General features: G+C 61.1%; 1 protein-coding gene across 1 annotated transcript; it reads left to right on the top strand.

Annotated features, from left to right (window-relative positions):
- Positions 1-2,539: 2,539 nt before the first annotated feature.
- PRPF8 (pre-mRNA processing factor 8) lies at positions 2,540-19,822 on the top strand. Its single transcript, XM_087923969.1, is given in 45 exon segments — positions 2,540-2,670; positions 3,562-3,676; positions 3,803-3,971; positions 4,957-5,121; positions 5,232-5,450; positions 5,743-5,839; positions 5,841-5,956; positions 6,262-6,387; positions 6,606-6,711; positions 7,092-7,282; positions 7,416-7,535; positions 7,699-7,888; positions 8,444-8,563; positions 8,703-8,837; positions 9,188-9,317; positions 10,094-10,290; positions 10,373-10,579; positions 10,668-10,831; positions 11,127-11,253; positions 11,367-11,559; positions 11,808-11,995; positions 12,077-12,315; positions 12,739-12,885; positions 12,972-13,182; positions 13,268-13,384; positions 13,477-13,724; positions 13,824-14,003; positions 14,846-14,981; positions 15,107-15,276; positions 15,367-15,496; positions 15,595-15,741; positions 15,870-16,030; positions 16,143-16,334; positions 16,510-16,747; positions 16,833-16,961; positions 17,067-17,180; positions 17,278-17,451; positions 17,564-17,757; positions 17,933-18,172; positions 18,283-18,424; positions 18,679-18,819; positions 18,911-19,054; positions 19,152-19,353; positions 19,552-19,659; positions 19,662-19,822. Coding segments are annotated over 44 exon segments (7,008 nt in total). The 5' UTR covers positions 2,540-2,670; positions 3,562-3,576; the 3' UTR covers positions 19,706-19,822.
- The last annotated feature ends 123 nt before the right edge of the window (positions 19,823-19,945 follow it).

Here is a 19,945-nt window from a genome sequence, read left to right as displayed (position 1 = left end):
ACAGATGATGCTGTTAATATGGCTCTGCATTACATCCGACACCACCTTGAATCTCCAAATACCTACGCAAGAGTCCTCTTTATAGACTTCAGTTCAGCATTCAACACCATCATTCCAGGCACTCTTCTAACTAAACTAAACCAGCTAGCGGTAGCTGAACATACTTTTAAGTGGATCACAAGCTTCCTAACAGACAGGAAGCAGCAGGTGAAGCTAGGCAGAATGGCATCCGATACCTGTACAATCAGCACAGCCCCCCCCCAAGGCTGTGTGCTTTCTCCACTTCTCTTCTCCCTATATACCAATGACTGCACCTCAAACGATCCATCTGTTAAAATATTGAAGTTTGCTGATGACACAACAGTGACTGGCCTCATTCGAGACAATGACAAATCCGCATACACAGGTGGTTATACAACTTGCCTCGTGGTGTAATCGGAACAATCTGGAACTGAACACACTCAAAACTGTAGAAATGGTGGTAGACTTTAGAAGAAACCCTCCCATGCTACCACCTCTTACAATACTAGACAACACTGTATCAACAGTAGAGATCTTCAAATTTCTAGGTTCTACTATATCACATGACCTAAAATGGACACCTAACATCAAAAACGTCATCAAAAAAGCACAACAAAGAATGTTCTTTCTGCGCCAACTCAGAAAGCTCAAACTGCCCAAGGAGCTGCTGATCCAGTTCTACAGAGGAATTGAGTATCATCATGGTGTAGGGTCTCCCACTTGGGCAGGGGGTTGGACTAGATGACCTACAAGGTCCCTTCCAACTCTGATTATCTGTTATCTGCACCTCTATAACTGTCTGGTTTAGTTCCGCAACCCAACAGGACAGATACAGACTTCAGAGGATAATTAGGACTGCAGAAAAAACAATTGCTACCAATCTGCCTTCCATCAAGGACCTGTATCCTGCACAAGTCAAAAGAGGGCTGTGAAAATATTTACAGACCCTCACATCCCAGACACAAACTCTTTCAACCCCTCAAAACGACGCTATAGAGCCCTGCACACCAGAAAAACTAGACACAAGGACATTTTTTCCCCCAAAGCCATCACTCTGCTAAACAAATAATTCCCTCAACACTGTCCCAACTATTTACAAGGTCTGCATTACTATTACTGTTAGTCTTCTCATCACTCTATTGCCCATCCCCTCCCACTTGTGACTGTATGACTATGTCACTTGAATCCTTACAATTTATATTGTTTCTTAGTATGATTTGATTGCTTATTGTACTCTATGACTATTACTAAGTGTTGCACCTGATGATTCTTCACTCTTGTCGAATGTATCTTTTATGTACGTCAGGAGCATTTACACCAAGACAAATTCCTTGTATGTCCAATCACACTTGGCCAATAAATAATTCTATTCTACTCTTCATTCCAATATCTATTCTCTTCTATATCCCGTCCCACCCCATTCTATTTAAATAGTATTCCTATATTCTTCTATTCTATTCTGTTGTATTCAATGACTATCATTACGTGTTGTACCTGATGATTCTTGAATCTTGACGAATGTATCTTTTATGTACACTGAGAGCCTTTGCACCAAAGACAAATGCCTTGTGTGTCCAACCACACTGGGCCAATGAAGAACTCTATTCTATTCTATTTATTCTATTCTATATTCCAGCATCCTATTTGAGTGTTTCCTAGTATGAGTTGATTGCTTATTGTACTCTATGCCTATTATTAAGTGTTTTACCTGATGATTCTTGACCAATGTGTCTTTTCTTTTATGTACACTGAGAGCCTTTGCACCAAAGACAAATGCCTTGTGTGTCCAACCACACTGGGCCAATGCGGAAGAGTCCTGGGGCTAAGAGAGAACCTTCTGGCATCCCACTGCTCCCTTCCCTCCACGTGGACGTAGTAGCGTTAAGGACTACTACTCGTTGAGTATGGCTGGTCAGCCAGCTGCGAAGCCACCTGCGGGTGATGCTGTCCGTCCCACGTGTCTCTACCTTCCCAAGAAGCAGGCTGGGGTCTCCTTCGTGGAGTGCCTTGCTGAAGGCTCACGCGGGCTTGACGTCCACAGCATTTCGCTGGCCTCCTAATTGAGCCGCTTCGTCAAAGGGCCCCCAAAGGGGCTTTTTCTTCGGAGACGTTTCGCTTCTCCTCCAAGAAGCTTCTTCAGCTCTGACTGCGGGGTGGGGAAGGGAAACCTCTCCAAAGGAAAAAGCACCTTCGGGACAGCCGGGACACGGAGGACGGGAGGATCCCCACCGGCTTCTAGTGCCGGCGCCCCCCTGCTAGGACGCCGCTCGTGGGAAGCCCGTTCGAAGCGGCGACGGCAGGAACGGAGGCCCCGGACGGTCCCGCGCGAGGAGCCCGGGCCGAAAGACGGGGGTGGGGGCGGGGGCTAACGGATCCACGGACCTGCCCCTGGCAACCGACACCGGAAGAGCTCCAATCATTTCCGAGGCGAACAGAGAAAAACCGTCCTTCGGAGCCGGCGCCGATTGGTCAGAGGCAGTAATGGCCCCGCCTTCGCATCCGGTTCCGGAGTCCTGCGCCTGCGTGCTCTCGGCGGGGATCGTGCAAAGCGGGGCTCGTCGCCGCCATTAGCGGAGTTGGTCGCGGAGGAAGACCCTGGTCTGAGCCGGCGGGGCTGCGGGGCCCGGAGCCCTCGCGAGGGGAAGGCAGGTGCGAGACTTCCCTTCCCTCTCTCGGCCAGGCCCGCCCCCACCCCCCGCGCGTCCACTCTGCCGGGGGAGCGGGGGGTGCGCGCCCGCAGGCTGGAAGGGCCGCCGCCTCTCCGCCTGCTCCGTGCGGGGCCCCGGGAGAGACCCCGGCCCCGCCCCCCCTTCCCTTCGACACCCCCCCCCCTCCCGCCTGCCCTTGGCAAGGCGGCCGCTACTTCGGCCGCCCCCGGAGAGGCCACGGATTCGGCCCAGCCGCCCCCCCCGCCCCCCGGCTGCCTGGGCGATGCTCCTGGGGGAGGCTGGGTGGTCTCTCGTGGAGTCCTCCCTCCTCCGGGGAGAGGGAGAGGGACGTGGGGAGAAGCAGGCCAAGAGCCCCCCCTCCCTGGTCCCCCGGCCTTGTTCTGGGCGGGAAGGGAGAGGCCGCTGCCGCGATCCCCACGCCGATTCCTGGCAGGAAGGGTCCCGGGGAAGGAAGGGGAAAAAAGGGTCCCGGGGAAGGAAGGGGAAAAAAGGGTCCCGGGGAAAACTGGTAGGAAGAGCGGGGGCGGGGGCAGCTGTGGAGAAGCCCCTGCCTGCCTTCTGGGGGGGCCCTGTTGGGGCTGCAGGGTCTCCAGGCGCCTCTCGCCTTAGCGGCTGTTCTGCACTTTTGTAGGATGTTATTCCTCCCCCTGCAGACATTTTCTGGGTGAAGCCCCCAAAGCGCCGCTGCCGCCGCCGCATCTTCCCCGCCGTTCCACGTGACTTGCTTGTGCTGCTTCTCTGGGAGTTGCCTCAGGAGGCTGGGCGGGTGGGTTGGGGTCGTTTCGCCCGGGCGGGAACACGGCGCTCTTAGAGCAAGGGGCCTGCCTGTGCCTCTCCCCCAGTCAGAGGTGGTCTCTGTCCTTTTTCCCAGGCTACGTTCCTCACCATGGCTGGAGTCTTCCCCTTCCGGGGCCCTTGCCCGCCCATGCCTACCCCCTTGACTCCATTGCCTGACTACATGTCGGAGGAGAAACTGCAGGAGAAAGGTACGGTCCCGGGACGAGGCTCCGTCCCCACTGCTCCCATGCTGGCGGTTGAGTGAGGGGGATTCCGGGGGCTGAGTGAAGAGGCTTTCATGCCGGGGTCCCCCCCCCTCCCCCCGCTTTTTTTAGCCCGCAAATGGCAGCAGCTGCAGGCAAAGCGCTACGCTGAGAAGAGGAAATTTGGCTTTGTGGACGCCCAGAAGGAGGACATGCCGCCTGAGCACGTGAGGAAGATCATCCGTGATCACGGAGACATGACCAACAGGAAATTCCGTCACGACAAGCGAGTGTATTTGGGGTGAGACTTGGGGAACATGCCGGGGCTCGCTTGGGCTGGGATGTTCGGCTGTTGGCCCAAGGAAGAGCCAGGCGGGAGGCTTGGCTGAGTGGTGCTTCCACTGAGGAGATCTCCAGGTGAAGAACGTGGGGGGAGGGGGCTGCTTGGCGCTGCCCAGTAGATGCTGGGTGGGGGTGGGGGTGGGTGGGTCAGGGGTCGAGTGCTACGGTTCAGCTTGCAGCAGTTTGAGCCCTAGGAGATGCCCTGGGCTTCCTGTCTTGGGCATTTTGCTCAATCTCTTGAAAGGCGCGGACGGAGCCCTCGGCAGGCCTCAAGGAGGAAGAGGGCAGCCCTGCTCGCCACACCCTGTCAGGTTCTTCTCTGGGAGTGAGCCTGAGGAGGGGGCTTGCAGGTGCCCCTGGGCAGAGTCTCAGCAGGTCCCACGTGGGAGGGTCTTAAGGCTTCCCTTGGAGCCCTCACCCCCAGGAGTCTCCTGCTGCAACGGCCAGCTTTTCCTTGGCCTCTTCAGGCAGGGCATCACGGTGGGTGGATGGCTGGACAAGAAGCGGAAGCAGCACAGGCTCTGGGAATGGGCCGTATGGGCTGCAGGCTAGAACAGCAGAACCTGGGAAACCAGAGTTCCCTTACAGCAGGCAAAATTGAGACCAGGTTATTCTGAGGGTTTTTTTCCCCCACAACGGAGTTGGTTGCTCCCGTAACAGTTCACTGCTCTCTTCCCACCTTCCAAAGCCAAGACTGCCTTCTGCCCCACCCGGGTAGGCGGAAGGGGGTTGTAGGTCCCCGGGCTAGTACCTTGCAGTCAGAGTCCTACGTATTTCAAGAATTGCACTCCAGTGGCTGAGCCAATCTTTCTTTCTGCCAACACCCTCCCCCCCGCCCCGCGCGCACTGCAACGGCTGTGCTGGCCAACCAGAATCCGGCAGTGGCTGGTCCGTTGCCAGGGTGAGTACCGTGTGCTTCTCCTCCCCTCTCCCCCCGGCCCCAGGGCCCTGAAGTACATGCCGCACGCAGTTCTGAAGCTGCTGGAGAACATGCCGATGCCCTGGGAGCAGATCCGGGACGTGCCGGTCCTCTACCATATCACCGGGGCCATTTCCTTCGTGAACGAGATCCCGTGGGTGATCGAGCCGGTGTACATCGCCCAGTGGGGGTAAGGGGGCCTCCCCAGCTGGCCCATGGAGGGCGGGGGGGGCGGGGGGAGATTGGCCAGGACCGGCCTTGCACCCGTAGCTGATTCTTGGGAATCGGATGCATCCCAAGGTCCATGTGGATCATGATGAGGCGGGAGAAGAGGGACCGGCGGCATTTCAAGCGAATGCGCTTCCCGCCCTTTGATGACGAAGAGCCCCCCCTCGACTACGCGGACAACATCCTGGATGTGGAGCCCCTGGAGGCCATCCAGCTGGAGCTGGACCCAGAGGAAGACGCTCCCGTCTTGGACTGGTTCTACGACCACCAGCCCCTGAAGGATAGCCGCAAGTGTGTACCCCTACTCGCTCCCTTCCGGGGGAGGCCGGATGGGGTTCCAGCTCCCAGACCTGGGGGGCGCTTGAACCCAGAGCAGGGCGTGCCTCTCTCTTGCTGAGCTGCTTCAAGGAGAGACGGCCCCTTAGGGGCCCCTTCTCTCTGGCGCGTTTCATGCTCTGACCTCGTGGAGGGTCCAGAAAACCCTGCCCCCGAGGCCCCCTTGTGTGTGGAACAAAGGGTTCGTGGGGGAGGGCAGTTGCTAAAGCTGCCCCCCCGTCCAACCCCTGCCTCTTCTGGGCTGCAGGTACGTCAACGGCTCCACCTACCAGCGATGGCAGTTCACCCTCCCCATGATGTCCACCCTCTACCGCCTGGCCAACCAGCTCCTCACGGATCTCGTGGGACGACAACTACTTCTACCTGTTCGACCTGAAGGCCTTCTTCACCTCCAAGGCCCTCAACATGGCCATCCCGGGGGGGCCCAAGTTTGAGCCCCTGGTTCGAGACATCAACCTGCAGTGAGTGGCGGAGGCTTTGCCTTGCAGGCTTTGGGGGGGGAGGGGCTGTGGGTGGGGCTTGTTTGTGGGACCTTCTCACCTTGCGTCTGAGTGACGGTCAGTACGGGGCAAAGTCCGGTGGGTGGGTGGGTTTGGGGGAAAGAGCTTCAGGAGTGTGTGTGTGTGTGTGTGTGTGTGTGTGTGTGTGTGAGAGAGAGAGAGAGAGAGAGAGAGGGGATATTTTGACCTCTCCTGGGATGTGGGGGGAGGCAGGCTCTGCCTGGGAGCCCCTCCGAGCAGCCCCCTCTTCCTCTTCCCCCTCAAAGGGACGAGGACTGGAACGAGTTCAATGACATCAACAAGATCATCATCCGGCAGCCCATCCGGACCGAGTACAAGATCGCCTTCCCCTACCTCTACAACAACCTGCCCCACCACGTCCACCTCACCTGGTGAGATCGGCCGAGTGGAGCTGCTGAGGCTGGGGGGGAGGGTGGGGGGAGAGAAGAGGGAGGGGAGAGGTGGGCTGGGATGACCATTGGCAGGCCGGATGCTGTGCCCCATCCTGGGGGTGGGTGGGCCAGGAGGCTCAGCTGGCCTTAAAGCCAGTTCAGGCGATGACAGCTCCGGGGAGGGGCTCCTTGTCCTAACAGCCTCTCCTCCTCTGCAGGTATCACACCCCCAACGTGGTCTTCATCAAAACGGAGGATCCAGACCTGCCAGCTTTCTACTTTGATCCTCTCATTAACCCCATTTCGCACAGGCATTCGGTTAAGGTGAGGCCAGTGGGGTGTGTGTGTGTGTGTGTGTCCAAAAGCCTGCATTTCTGTCACATCTCCGGAAGGAGCCCGGAGGGTCTTCCAGGTAGGAACGGAAGCAACATCCAAGCAGCAGTGGCTTCAGGAAGGAGTTCCCGCCATAGGAGGGCCACCGCGAGGGAGCAAAGGGAATGAATCGCGGGCGGAAATGAGTGGGAGACGCCCGTCTTGCAGAAGGGTGGGGCCAGGGCTTGCCCCTCTTCCTCTCCCCCCCCCATCTGCAGCTTTCACCGGGCCACCTGGAGGGACGTCTGAAGGGGACACGGGGGTTTTGTTATTGGGCTCCTCCGGGCCTCCTTTCTCGCGGGGCCCTCCGTGACCGCCTCTCCTCCTCCCAGAGCCAGGAGCCGCTGCCTGATGACGATGAGGAGTTTGAGCTGCCGGAGTTTGTGGAGCCCTTCCTCAAGGAGACCCCGCTCTACACGGACAACACGGCCAACGGCATCGCCCTGCTCTGGGCACCGCGGCCCTTTAACCTGCGCTCTGGCCGGACCCGGCGGGCCCTGGACATCCCTCTGGTCAAGAACTGGTGAGCGTAGCCGAAGTGGCCCAGTGGGCCTCCCGAAAGGGCTTGCAAGCCGAACCTGGGCTCTCCCTCGGGGGCTCTGCTCTAATTTTGGGCGGGGCTGAGAACTCAGAGCTTTTCCTCCCCCGGCTGCCAGGTACCGAGAGCACTGCCCCGCCGGGCAGCCCGTGAAGGTGCGCGTCTCCTATCAGAAGCTCCTGAAGTACTACGTCCTGAACGCACTCAAGCACAGGCCCCCCAAGGCACAGAAGAAGAGGTGAGGGGGGGGCTGTTGGTCCCCTGCCCGGTTTATTCTTGGGGTCTCTCCCCCCTTGGAAGGAGGGGCAGCTCAGAAGCGAGAGCGGGGGCCTGGCGAGGCGGGGGCCGTGTCAGCATGCCCACCCAGGCCTCCCCACCCCTCCCGGGTCTTCCGCCCGCAGGTACCTCTTCCGCTCCTTCAAGGCCACCAAGTTCTTCCAGTCCACCAAGCTGGACTGGGTGGAGGTGGGGCTGCAGGTCTGCCGCCAGGGCTACAACATGCTCAACCTTCTCATCCACCGCAAGAACCTCAACTACCTCCACCTGGACTACAACTTCAACCTGAAGCCGGTCAAGACCCTCACCACCAAGGTGCCTCCCCCTTCCTTTGCCCCAGAGCAGGGAGCTGTCAGGCCCAGTGCTGCTCTCTGTCTGCCCTGAGTCGCGCCAGGCGGGGGAGCCGTCCGGCAACCAGGTTGCGATAACGGCAGCCTTCCCATGACATGTTGGAGGGAGGGCACTGCGGCTGCCGAATGGCACCCAACCTGGAACTGTGGGGCGAACAGCTGGGAGGCGCTGGGTCTGGGAGAGCTGGTCCCTTATTACGGGCGTTTCCCTTCACCCGCGTGGTGGATGCAGGGGGGGTTTGCGTGGGTTTAAACAGTGGCGGGAGCGCCAGGCAAGCCGTCCTAACTATTTCCACATTATGCGCTGGTCGGCTCCAGCAGGAGGTAAACTCTTTAATGAAGCCAAGCGCGTTTGTGGTTTATCCTCTCTCATTTGCAGCGGAACCTGACGCTTTGAGGCAACTGGGGGGGGGAGGGGCAGAGGAACATGCTGGGACTGTCCCTGCTGGTCTGCCCTCCCCTCCTCCTCCTCAGGGTCCCCCGGTTCCTACGCTGCTCAGGGTCTCCCCTTGCTCGGTAGGAAAGGAAGAAGTCTCGCTTCGGCAACGCCTTCCACCTGTGCCGGGAGGTGCTGCGTCTCACCAAGCTGGTGGTGGACAGCCACGTCCAGTACAGGCTAGGAAACGTGGACGCCTTCCAGGTGGGTGGCACCCCCCTGCTGTTGAACGCCGGGGATCTGGGAGGCCCAGTGGCACACTGCAAAGCCCCCCCCCCCCCCCCAGCCGAACCCTGGGGTGGGTGGGTGTCTCCCCTCTCAGCCCTGCTGCTTCCCCCCACAGCTGGCCGATGGGCTCCAGTACATCTTCGCTCACGTGGGGCAGCTGACTGGGATGTACCGGTACAAGTACAAACTCATGAGGCAGATCCGGATGTGCAAAGACCTCAAGCACCTCATTTATTACCGCTTCAACACAGTGAGTGCAGCTGAGCCCGGGGGGAGGGGGAGCCTTGCCTGCAAAGCCCAAGACCAGGAGGGCTGCTGGTTTACGGGAAATAGCGATATTCTCTAAAAAAAAAAAAGAAAAAGAATGAAGCGGCTCGTGTGCTGAACCGTTATCCTGTAGTTCAGTCGTGTCTCTGGAACCGCAGGAGTTTCCAGCAGGTCCACTGGATTCCGGGGGCGGCTTTCCTGACCCATGGGCCCTGCGGCCGGGGAATCTTGTGGTCCGGCCTGGGACCCACAAGTCAGGTGGGCAGTTGTGAGGGTCCTTGGGTGCCTGGCTGTCCCCGTGAAACCGACCCGGCGTTTCCTTCCCTTGCCTAGGGGCCAGTCGGGAAGGGCCCCGGCTGTGGCTTCTGGGCCCCGGGCTGGCGGGTGTGGCTCTTCTTCATGAGAGGGATTACCCCTCTGCTGGAGCGCTGGCTCGGGAACCTCCTGGCCAGGCAGTTTGAAGGTAAGCCGAGCCTTTCTCCCGGCTGGGTTGAGCCAGGTCGTTCCTTGAGCAGCCCGATCTTTTGGGAGGTGGGGGGCAACGAGATGCTGGTCAGCAAAATGTCCCCCTTGTGAATCCTCAAATAGTTTTGGGTCATCCATGATCCTGTGGGTTCTTTTCTTTCCTGGGAAGGTTCCCTGAAGTTCCGTTAATCCTTCAGAAACCCCACAGGAACTACGTTGGTTAGGAGAAGCAGCTGGCTTCCAAATCCGCACCTCCCCCAGCCAGCTCCTCATAGCTCCTGGGCACCGAGCCCCCTGCTCCACCGGCTCTCCTGCCTGGTGTAGAGATCTGGGGCTGAGCCGTGGCACCCCAAGGCAGCGGGTGGCCTACCCTGGTGGCTTTCAGGCGCTCCGCAAGAGGAGAGAGGAGAAGCCCCAAGGCACTTGGCCTCCTCTAGAGCAGGCCCCGTGGGCCGGGCCTCTCCCCTCCCACTGCTCTGGACTGGAGCTGGCCGCCCTCGGGAGCAGTGGCCCCACCTTCCCGCCTGGCCCAGACGGGTAGCAACTCGGGGGGAATCCCAGCTGGATCACCCTCTGCAGCTCCAGGACAAGGCAAAGTCTGTCGCGGCTGGACAGGTTGGATCCCTTCCCCTCCAGAAGGCAAAGCCCTTCCGCACCAGCCTTGAAAGCTGGAAAAGCTGCCAGCTTTTCTGTTGTCCTGGGGAGAAACCGTGGGGCCCTGGGAGACCCCTGGAGCGACCACGCAGGGAACCCGTTTCCCTCCCTCCCTTCCAGGCCGCCACTCAAAGGGGGTGGCCAAGACGGTCACCAAGCAGCGGGTGGAGTCCCACTTCGACCTGGAGCTGCGGGCAGCGGTGATGCATGACATCCTGGACATGATGCCCGAGGGGATCAAGCAGAACAAGGCCCGGACCATCCTGCAGCACCTTAGCGAAGCCTGGCGGTGCTGGAAGGCCAACATCCCTTGGAAGGCAAGTCCGTCTCCCTCCCTCCACCTGGGGCCGGCCGGCCAGGCGGGGCAGCTTCCGACCTTTTCCTCCTGTCCCACTGCAGGTCCCGGGGCTGCCAACTCCCATCGAGAATATGATCTTGCGGTACGTGAAGGCCAAAGCGGACTGGTGGACCAACACGGCGCATTACAACCGGGAGCGCATCCGCCGCGGGGCCACTGTGGACAAGACAGTCTGCAAGAAGAACCTGGGCCGCCTGACTCGTCTCTACCTGAAGGCCGAGCAGGAGAGGCAGCACAACTACCTGAAGGTGGGCGGCCCCTTGTGCCTCTCCCTGGGGGAGGCCGGTGTGTGGCGTGTGGCGTGCAGGCCATGACCCTGCTGTGGTTCATCTGCAGGATGGCCCGTACATCACTGCGGAGGAGGCTGTGGCCGTTTACACCACCACAGTGCACTGGCTGGAGAGCCGGCGCTTCTCCCCCATCCCTTTTCCTCCGCTCTCCTACAAGCACGACACCAAGCTCCTCATCTTGGCCCTGGAGAGGCTGAAGGAGGCCTACAGGTACCCTGCGGCGGGAGAGGCTGCAGTTGCGGGGGGGGGTGTCTGATGCTGGGGGGGGGGGCTCTGCGCCACACAACGCAGCAGCCAAGCGCACTCTTGTGAACAGGCCTTACCTGGTTTTTACCCCAACTCTTCCCACGCTGAGCCTATCGGCCACGAGTGCCGCCTTTTATGCCTGGGAGGTCATGTGGCAGGAAGTCCCACCGGCTTCGCCTGCCTCCTTGCTCACCTGCCTCAGAGCTCTCGGAAGGGGCCTGTGCTGCTCTCCCCAACCGCACTTCCTCCCTCCCTCCAGTGTGAAGTCCCGCCTGAACCAGTCGCAGCGGGAGGAGCTGGGCCTGATCGAGCAGGCCTACGACAACCCCCACGAGGCCCTTTCACGCATCAAGCGGCATTTGCTGACCCAGCGAGCCTTCAAGGAGGTGAGCCTCGGCGAGAGACGGGCAGCCTGGGACTCAAGGGTTCCGGAACAGTGCACAGCCGCTTAGGGGGGCCCTGAGGCATGAGGGCCCTGACCGGTGTTCTCCTTGGCCAGGTGGGCATCGAGTTTATGGACCTCTACAGCCACCTGGTCCCTGTCTACGACGTGGAGCCCCTGGAGAAGATTACAGATGCCTACCTGGACCAGTACCTGTGGTACGAGGCGGACAAGAGGCGTCTCTTCCCTCCATGGATCAAGCCGGCTGACACAGAGCCCCCTCCGCTGCTGGTGTACAAGTGGTGCCAGGGTGAGTCTGGGCGCAGGGCCTCACTGGTAACGCCACCCGTCCCTCCCTCAGACCTCAGGGTGGCCTGAACTGGGAGGCAGCGGTGGCTGGTTCTGGAGGGAGGTCCAGACTGGGAGGGCCCATCGTTACTCCAGGATGGCTGAGAAGGGTGTGATTGGCCAGCCAGGCTTCTGGCCCCGATTGCTGGAGGGTGCAGAGGGGCCCTTCCTCCTTCGCAATCTCCCCACGTGTTTCTGGGGGGGTTCCAGGCATTAACAACCTGCAGGACGTGTGGGAGACCAGCGAAGGGGAGTGCAACGTGATGCTCGAGTCCCGCTTTGAGAAGATGTACGAGAAGATTGATTTGACGCTGCTGAACAGGCTGCTGCGCCTCATTGTCGACCACAACATCGCCGACTACATGACAGCCAAGAACAACGTGGTCATCAACTACAAGGTGGACTGAGCAGCTGCGGGGCTCCCGGCACAGGCCTGGCCCCGGGGCGCCCAGGCCTGACCCTCCTCTCCTGCCCCCCAGGACATGAACCACACCAACTCCTACGGGATTATCCGGGGCCTGCAGTTCGCCTCCTTCATTGTCCAGTACTACGGGCTGGTGATGGACCTGCTGGTGCTCGGCCTGCACCGGGCCAGTGAGATGGCCGGCCCCCCGCAGATGCCCAATGACTTCCTCAGCTTCCAAGACCTGGCCACAGAGGTGGCCCACCCGATACGCTTGTTCTGCAGATACATCGACCGCATCCACATCTTCTTCAGGTACCAGGGGGTGGGGGCACTTGGCATGCCTGGCAGGGATGGCCCTGCTGTGATTTGAGACATTCCCCCCCCGACACACACACACACACGCACTGCGCATTTCCCACCCCTTGGGTGTGGGTGGCCCTCGCAGGGAGGGAGCTGGGTCCTGGCAGGGGCCAGGGATCATGGACTCCAAGGGATGTTGCAGTCCTGTACTCTCTGCCTTGATCCTCAGTGGCCAGTCAGGCTGCTTCGTCTGTCCAACAAGCTGGAAGCAGCCTGCCTGTTGTCCCGGGGCTGGGCTGGGCTACTTGCTCAGCCTGGGGTCTCGCAGACAGATCAGTGGCGGCGGTGCTCCTGTCCTGGGCCTCCTCACCCTCGTCCCCCTCTCCAGGGAGAGCGCATGGGGAGCGTTGACACCCTTGGGCTGCCACTCTGCAGGTTCACTGCGGATGAAGCCAGGGACCTGATCCAGCGCTACCTGACCGAGCACCCGGATCCAAACAACGAGAACATTGTGGGCTACAACAACAAGAAGTGCTGGCCTCGTGATGCCCGCATGCGCCTCATGAAGCACGATGTTAACCTGTGAGCATGTGGCCGGTGGGATGGCTGCCCTCCGGAGGGGCGGAGGCCGGAGGGCAGCCCTTAAGCCCGGGGCTTCTCCCTTGCAGGGGCCGGGCCGTCTTCTGGGACATCAAGAACCGGCTGCCGCGCTCCGTCACCACCGTGCAGTGGGAGAACAGCTTTGTCTCCGTGTACAGCAAGGACAACCCGAACCTTCTCTTCAACATGTGCGGCTTTGAGTGCCGCATCCTCCCCAAGTGCCGGACAAGCTACGAAGAGTTCACCCACAAGGACGGCGTGTGGAACTTGCAGAATGAGGTGGGTGGCCTCCGGGGGGGGGAGGGGCTGACAAAGTGCCCTCCCCCCACACACAAACCACCCTCACTGTTCTCTGCTGTGTTAGGTGACCAAGGAGCGCACCGCACAGTGTTTCTTGAGAGTGGATGATGAGTCCATGCAGCGGTTCCACAACCGGGTCAGGCAGATACTGATGGCCTCGGGCTCCACCACCTTCACCAAGGTAGGTAGGCTGGGAGGCGGGAAGGAGGCCTCAATTCAGGCACAGCCAGTGGAGCGCCTGAGATTCCCTCTCCTCCCCTCTCCTGCTGGCAGATTGTGAACAAGTGGAACACGGCCCTGATCGGCCTGATGACCTACTTCCGGGAGGCCGTGGTGAACACCCAGGAGCTGCTGGACCTGCTGGTGAAGTGTGAGAACAAGATCCAGACTCGGATCAAGATCGGCCTGAACTCCAAGATGCCCAGCCGCTTCCCACCCGTGGTCTTCTACACCCCCAAGGAGCTTGGGGGGCTGGGCATGCTGTCCATGGGCCACGTCCTGATCCCGCAGTCTGACCTCAGGTGAGGAGGCGGCTGCCCCGTCTGCTGGGGAGGGTCAGCCGGCCGGTCTCAGCCCCTTCCCCTCCCTCCTGGGTTGAGCAAACCGGCTCTGCTCCTTAGGTGGTCCAAGCAGACGGACGTGGGCATCACTCACTTCCGGTCCGGGATGAGCCACGAGGAGGACCAGCTGATCCCCAATCTGTACCGCTACATCCAGCCGTGGGAGAGCGAGTTCATCGACTCCCAGCGGGTGTGGGCCGAATATGCCCTCAAGCGGCAGGAGGCCATTGCCCAGAACAGGTGGGTTGCTGGGAGTGGGGGGAGGTGGGCCCCCTTGGCCGGACTTGCTGGGAGGAGGATGTTGAGGTATTCCCCGTTCGGAGGATGAGTGCACTCAGGGAAACGTAGTGAGAGTGGTGTTGAATAACACACAACCAGCATACAGATACACTGAATAGTAAAATGTAGGTTTTACTTCCAGGAAACGGGTAAACAAAGTCCAACGAACAGTCCAAATCATACATGGTTAAAGCAGTTAGTATTCAGAACAATTAGTCCAGGGATAATCAAAGAACAAAGTCCTGTATCATAAACAAAGTTCAGTAAACGGAGTTTGCTAACAGTTTGCAAGACTCACAGCAATTCCAGCAGAACGACGATCAGGCAAAAGGCAATAGGGAAAAGGTTTCTGTCTCCATCTTATGGCCATCGGAGGAACCTCAGCCAATCACAATTACAGCATTCTCTTAAAGATACAACAGTATTAAATAACTATCCTGGTTTCTATATTGCCAATCCAACTGTTAGGTGACTATCATTCCTAACAGAGGAGGAGGAGGAGGAAGCCCGCCGGAGGGAGAGATCTGGCCGGGGGATCGCCCCCTGGGATGGCTTTGGGGCCCTTGACACCCCCCGATGCAGAGGTGCTGCCTTCAAGGGAGCTCTCGGATTCATCCGTGTTCTGGATCAGCACAGTAACCAGAAGCGAACCGAACAGCTGGTTCTGTAGATGGGGGCAGGCCCAGAAGAAGTTAGCCCAGGCTTAAAAGGGACTGAACGTAGCGTTCCGTGTGGATGCAGCCACTGGGCCTGGCGAGGCCCGGGGTTTAGCCAGCCTTGGCTGCTCTTTCTCCCTGTCGCAGGCGCCTGACCCTGGAGGACCTGGAGGACTCGTGGGACAGAGGCATCCCGCGGATCAACACCCTCTTCCAGAAGGACCGGCACACGCTGGCCTACGACAAAGGCTGGAGAGTCAGGACGGATTTCAAGCAGTACCAGGTTTGCCCCCCCCCCCGCACTCCCCCTCCCAAAGCATGCCCCCTCCTGATAGTGGGGGCTGTGGAAGGTCCCGGGGGCGGCCAGCTCTGCGGCCCTTCCCAGTCTCCCTTCTCTTCCCCCTCCAGGTGCTGAAGCAGAACCCCTTCTGGTGGACCCACCAGCGGCACGATGGGAAGCTCTGGAACCTGAACAACTACCGCACGGACATGATCCAGGCGCTGGGCGGGGTGGAGGGCATCCTGGAGCACACGCTCTTCAAGGGCACCTACTTCCCCACCTGGGAGGGGCTCTTCTGGTGAGGAGCGCCCCGTGCCATGGCCTTTCGGGAGGGGGGGGGCTGCGGGCACCTACTGGCGTGACGCGTCCTGCTCTCCTGTCCACCCAGGGAAAAAGCCAGCGGCTTCGAGGAGTCCATGAAGTGGAAGAAGCTGACCAATGCCCAGCGCTCGGGTCTCAACCAGATCCCTAACCGGAGGTTCACCCTCTGGTGGTCTCCCACCATCAACCGGGCCAACGTGAGTGGCGGGGCTGCCCTTCGGGATGGGTCTGGCAGGTCTGTGGGGGTCAGCAGGAAGAGGGCCTCACCCCCCCTCGCCCTCCCCTCCGCCGGCAGGTGTACGTGGGCTTCCAGGTGCAGCTGGACCTGACGGGCATCTTCATGCACGGCAAGATCCCCACGCTGAAGATCTCCCTGATCCAGATCTTCCGAGCTCACCTGTGGCAGAAGATCCACGAAAGCATCGTCATGGACCTCTGCCAGGTGAGGGTCCTTTGGCTCCCCCGCAGCCCAGCTCCTTGGAGGCCCCCAACCAGCAGCCCTCGGGGGCCAGGGGCTCGGGTCCCCCTCCCCACTCCCAACCCCGCTTCCTCCCTCTCCACCGGCCCCAGGTGTTTGACCAGGAGCTGGACGCCTTGGAGATTGAGACGGTGCAGAAGGAGACCATCCACCCCAGGAAGTCTTACAAGATGAACTCCTCCTGCGCGGACATCCTCCTCTTCGCCTCCTACAAGTGGAACGTCTCCCGGCCCTCCCTGCTGGCAGACTCCAAGTGAGCCCCCCACGGGGGTTTGGGTGGGGAGGTGGGGGGCTCCTCACCAGCCCCGCCCGGCCTGCTTTCCCCATGCCGATGGCCTCCCGCCCTTCCTCCTCCTCCTCCTCAGGGACGTGATGGACAGCACCACCACCCAGAAGTACTGGATCGACATCCAGCTGCGTTGGGGGGACTACGACTCACACGACATCGAGCGCTACGCCCGGGCCAAGTTCCTGGACTACACGACGGACAACATGAGCATTTACCCCTCCCCCACCGGGGTCCTCATTGCCATTGACCTGGCCTACAACCTGCACAGGTGAGCTGGGGCTGGGGTGGGGGCGGCAGGGGATCCGGGGATCAGCCAGAGCGGCTGCAGAATGCAGGGTGTGGCCCAGTTGGACTTTTGCCCCCGGGTGAGCCGGGTTCTCTTGGGGGTGGCCACGGGTGGCGGGGGGTGAGGCCTGCCCTGAGGGAGCCCCTCTCTTCCCCAGCGCCTACGGGAACTGGTTCCCCGGAAGCAAGCCGCTGATCCAGCAGGCCATGGCCAAGATCATGAAGGCCAACCCCGCCCTGTACGTGCTGAGGGAGCGGATCCGCAAGGGCCTGCAGCTTTACTCCTCGGAGCCCACCGAGCCCTACCTCTCCTCGCAGAACTACGGGGAGCTCTTCTCCAACCAGATCATCTGGTTTGTGGACGACACCAACGTCTACAGGGTCACCATCCACAAGGTGAGGAGGGGCTCTGGGGACCCCCCTCCTCCCTAGCGGGCGGGGGAGGGGAGGGCGCCCCCTGACCGGCAGCCGCTTCTCTCAGACCTTTGAAGGAAACTTGACCACGAAGCCGATCAACGGGGCCATCTTCATCTTCAACCCTCGGACCGGGCAGCTCTTCCTGAAGATCATCCACACGTCCGTCTGGGCTGGGCAAAAGCGTTTGGGCCAGGTGAGGCCTCGGCCCAGCCCCCTTGCCCTCTCTCCCCCTGGGGCGGGGCGGGAGGGAGGGAAGCCTCCGGGGCCCCGCTCATGCGCCTTCTGCCCCCCTTGCTAGCTGGCCAAGTGGAAGACGGCGGAGGAGGTGGCGGCTCTGATCCGCTCCCTGCCGGTGGAGGAGCAGCCCAAGCAGATCATCGTCACCCGGAAGGGCATGTTGGACCCCTTGGAGGTAGGCCGAGCAGCAGGAGAGGAAGAGGAGGGAGGAGGGCTGGGGGGGCAGTCCTATGCTGGAGCTCTGGACCGTGACCCCTGACCTCCCCCGACAGGTGCACCTGCTGGACTTCCCCAACATCGTCATCAAGGGCTCGGAGCTGCAGCTGCCCTTCCAGGCCTGCCTGAAGGTGGAGAAGTTTGGAGATCTCATCCTGAAGGCGACCGAGCCCCAGATGGTCCTCTTCAACCTCTACGATGACTGGCTGAAGACCATCTCCTCCTACACGGTGAGCCCCCGGCCGTTCCCACCCGGCACCTTTGCAGGGCCCAGGGCGCCTGGACGCCAAGCAGCCTCCGAGCCCCACCGCACCCCGCCCAACCGCCTTTCCCTGCTCCCAGGCCTTTTCCCGCCTGATCCTCATCCTGCGGGCGCTGCATGTGAACAACGATCGGGCCAAAGTCATCCTGAAGCCGGACAAGACCACCATCACCGAGCCTCACCACATCTGGCCCACCTTGACCGACGAGGAGTGGATCAAGGTGGAGGTGCAGCTGAAGGACCTGATCTTGGCCGACTATGGCAAGAAGAACAAGTAGGTGGACAGGTGGCTCCCTCTCGACTTCCCCCGGGGGGGGGCGTCCTGCCCCGCCCCTTAGGTTGAAGCTCTGGGGGGGGGGATCTTTGCCAGCGCCGCAGGGAGGAGCCCTGGCCGTGGTGCCCGGGAGGCTTCGATCTGACCCCCCGGCCCTGTCCTCGCTCTTGGCCAGTGTGAACGTGGCTTCCTTGACCCAGTCCGAGATCCGGGACATCATCCTCGGCATGGAGATCTCGGCCCCCTCCCAGCAGCGGCAGCAGATCGCGGAGATCGAGAAGCAGACCAAGGAGCAAAGCCAGCTGACGGCCACCCAGACGCGGACCGTCAACAAGCACGGCGACGAGATCATCACCTCCACCACCAGCAACTACGAGACCCAGACCTTCTCCTCCAAGACCGAGTGGCGGGTCAGGTGGGTGCCGGGAGCCCCGAGAGGGGAGGGAGGGAGGGGGGCCGGCTCCCCACCCTCCCCCTCAGGGGCTGCTTGGCGCAGGTGGTCACGCCCTTCGCGTCCTCCCCCAGGGCCATCTCTGCAGCCAACCTGCACTTGCGCACCAACCACATCTACGTCTCCTCGGACGACATCAAAGAGACCGGCTACACCTACATCCTGCCCAAGAACGTCCTGAAGAAATTCATCTGCATCTCCGACCTGCGGGCTCAGGTGTGCCCCCGCCACGCTTCGGCCTTTGGGGACCCCTCTTAGCCCAGAGTCCCACCCGTCTCCGTTTCCGCATCACGGTCTCGACTAGAGTGGGCTCTTAGAGAGGGAGGACAAAGCGGCCACCGGACCTTTGCCCGGCGCCTCCCGGCTGAGCGGTGCCCAAGGGTGCCACAGCCCGGATGCCTGTGTGCCTCCACACTGCCAAGCTGCTTGGCTGCCGGTGCCCGGGTGACCCGGCCTCTCTGTGCCCCCAGATTGCAGGGTACCTGTATGGGGTGAGTCCCCCAGACAACCCCCAGGTGAAGGAGATCCGGTGTATTGTGATGGTGCCCCAGTGGGGAACCCACCAGACCGTCCACCTCCCCGGCCAGCTGCCCCAGCACGACTACCTCAAGGCAAGTGGTCTCCCTGGGGTGCCCCGGGGGAGGCAGGCGGGGAGGAGCAGGTGTGGACACCGCTCGACCCCGGATCCTCCCGCAAACGTAGGAGATGGAGCCCCTGGGGTGGATTCACACCCAGCCCAACGAGTCTCCGCAGCTCTCCCCGCAAGACGTCACCACCCACGCCAAGGTCATGGCCGAGAACCCCTCCTGGGACGGGGAGAAGACCATCATCATCACCTGCAGGTCTGTCCGTCCGTCCGTCTGGTCACTCTGCGGCGGGGGGCGAGCCCCAGAGCCAATGGGCCCCCTCCGCTGACCGGCCCCTCCCCTCCCTCCCGCCGCAGCTTCACCCGGGCTCCTGCACCTTGACGGCCTACAAGCTGACCCCCAGCGGCTACGAGTGGGGCCGGCAGAACACGGACAAGGGCAACAACCCCAAGGGCTACCTGCCCTCCCACTACGAGCGGGTGCAGATGCTGCTCTCGGACCGCTTCCTGGGCTTCTTCATGGTGCCGGCCCAGGGCTCCTGGAACTACAACTTCATGGGTGAGTGGGAGAGGCCGGGGTCCTGAGCCCCCACCCCACCCCACCATCCTGGGGCCCTTGGGGGGCAAGAAGCGGCAGGAGTGGGCGGGGGCACCACTTCCACTGCCCGCTCGGCTCAGAAGGCAGGGCTGCCCTCCGTGACCCCCAGGGTCCCTGGCCGTTTCGGGCTCTGGAACCAGGACTCCGCCCCCCTTGCAGGTGTCCGGCACGACCCCAACATGAAGTACGAGCTGCAGCTGGCCAACCCGAAGGAGTTCTACCACGAGGTCCATCGCCCCTCCCACTTCCTCAACTTCGCCCTCCTGCAGGAGGGGAGGTCTACTCAGCGGACCGGGAGGATCTCTACGCCTAGCCTGGCAGCCCCCCCGCCGCCTGATCCCCCCCATCCCCATCCCATCCCATCGGGCTTGTGTGAAGTTTCTGTCTAATGCCATGTGACGTTTCAGTTGTTTAATAAAGTTTTGTATACCGGAAAGGAGTCTCTCGTGCATCCTCTCGGCCCCTCCCACAAGACTCGTTGGGGTGGGGGGCGACCAGAGCGGGGCTCTCGGTTGAAGCTCCCTCCCCACCGCAAGGCCGTTGGGACCCGTCC

This window comes from Pseudonaja textilis, chromosome 1 (assembly GCF_049901715.1).
Source record: "Pseudonaja textilis isolate UNSWEBS1 chromosome 1, rPseTex1.2, whole genome shotgun sequence".
Lineage (NCBI taxonomy): Eukaryota > Metazoa > Chordata > Lepidosauria > Squamata > Elapidae > Pseudonaja > Pseudonaja textilis.
Note: the sequence above shows the minus strand (reverse complement) of the source record. Positions and strands in the feature narration are given on the sequence as shown.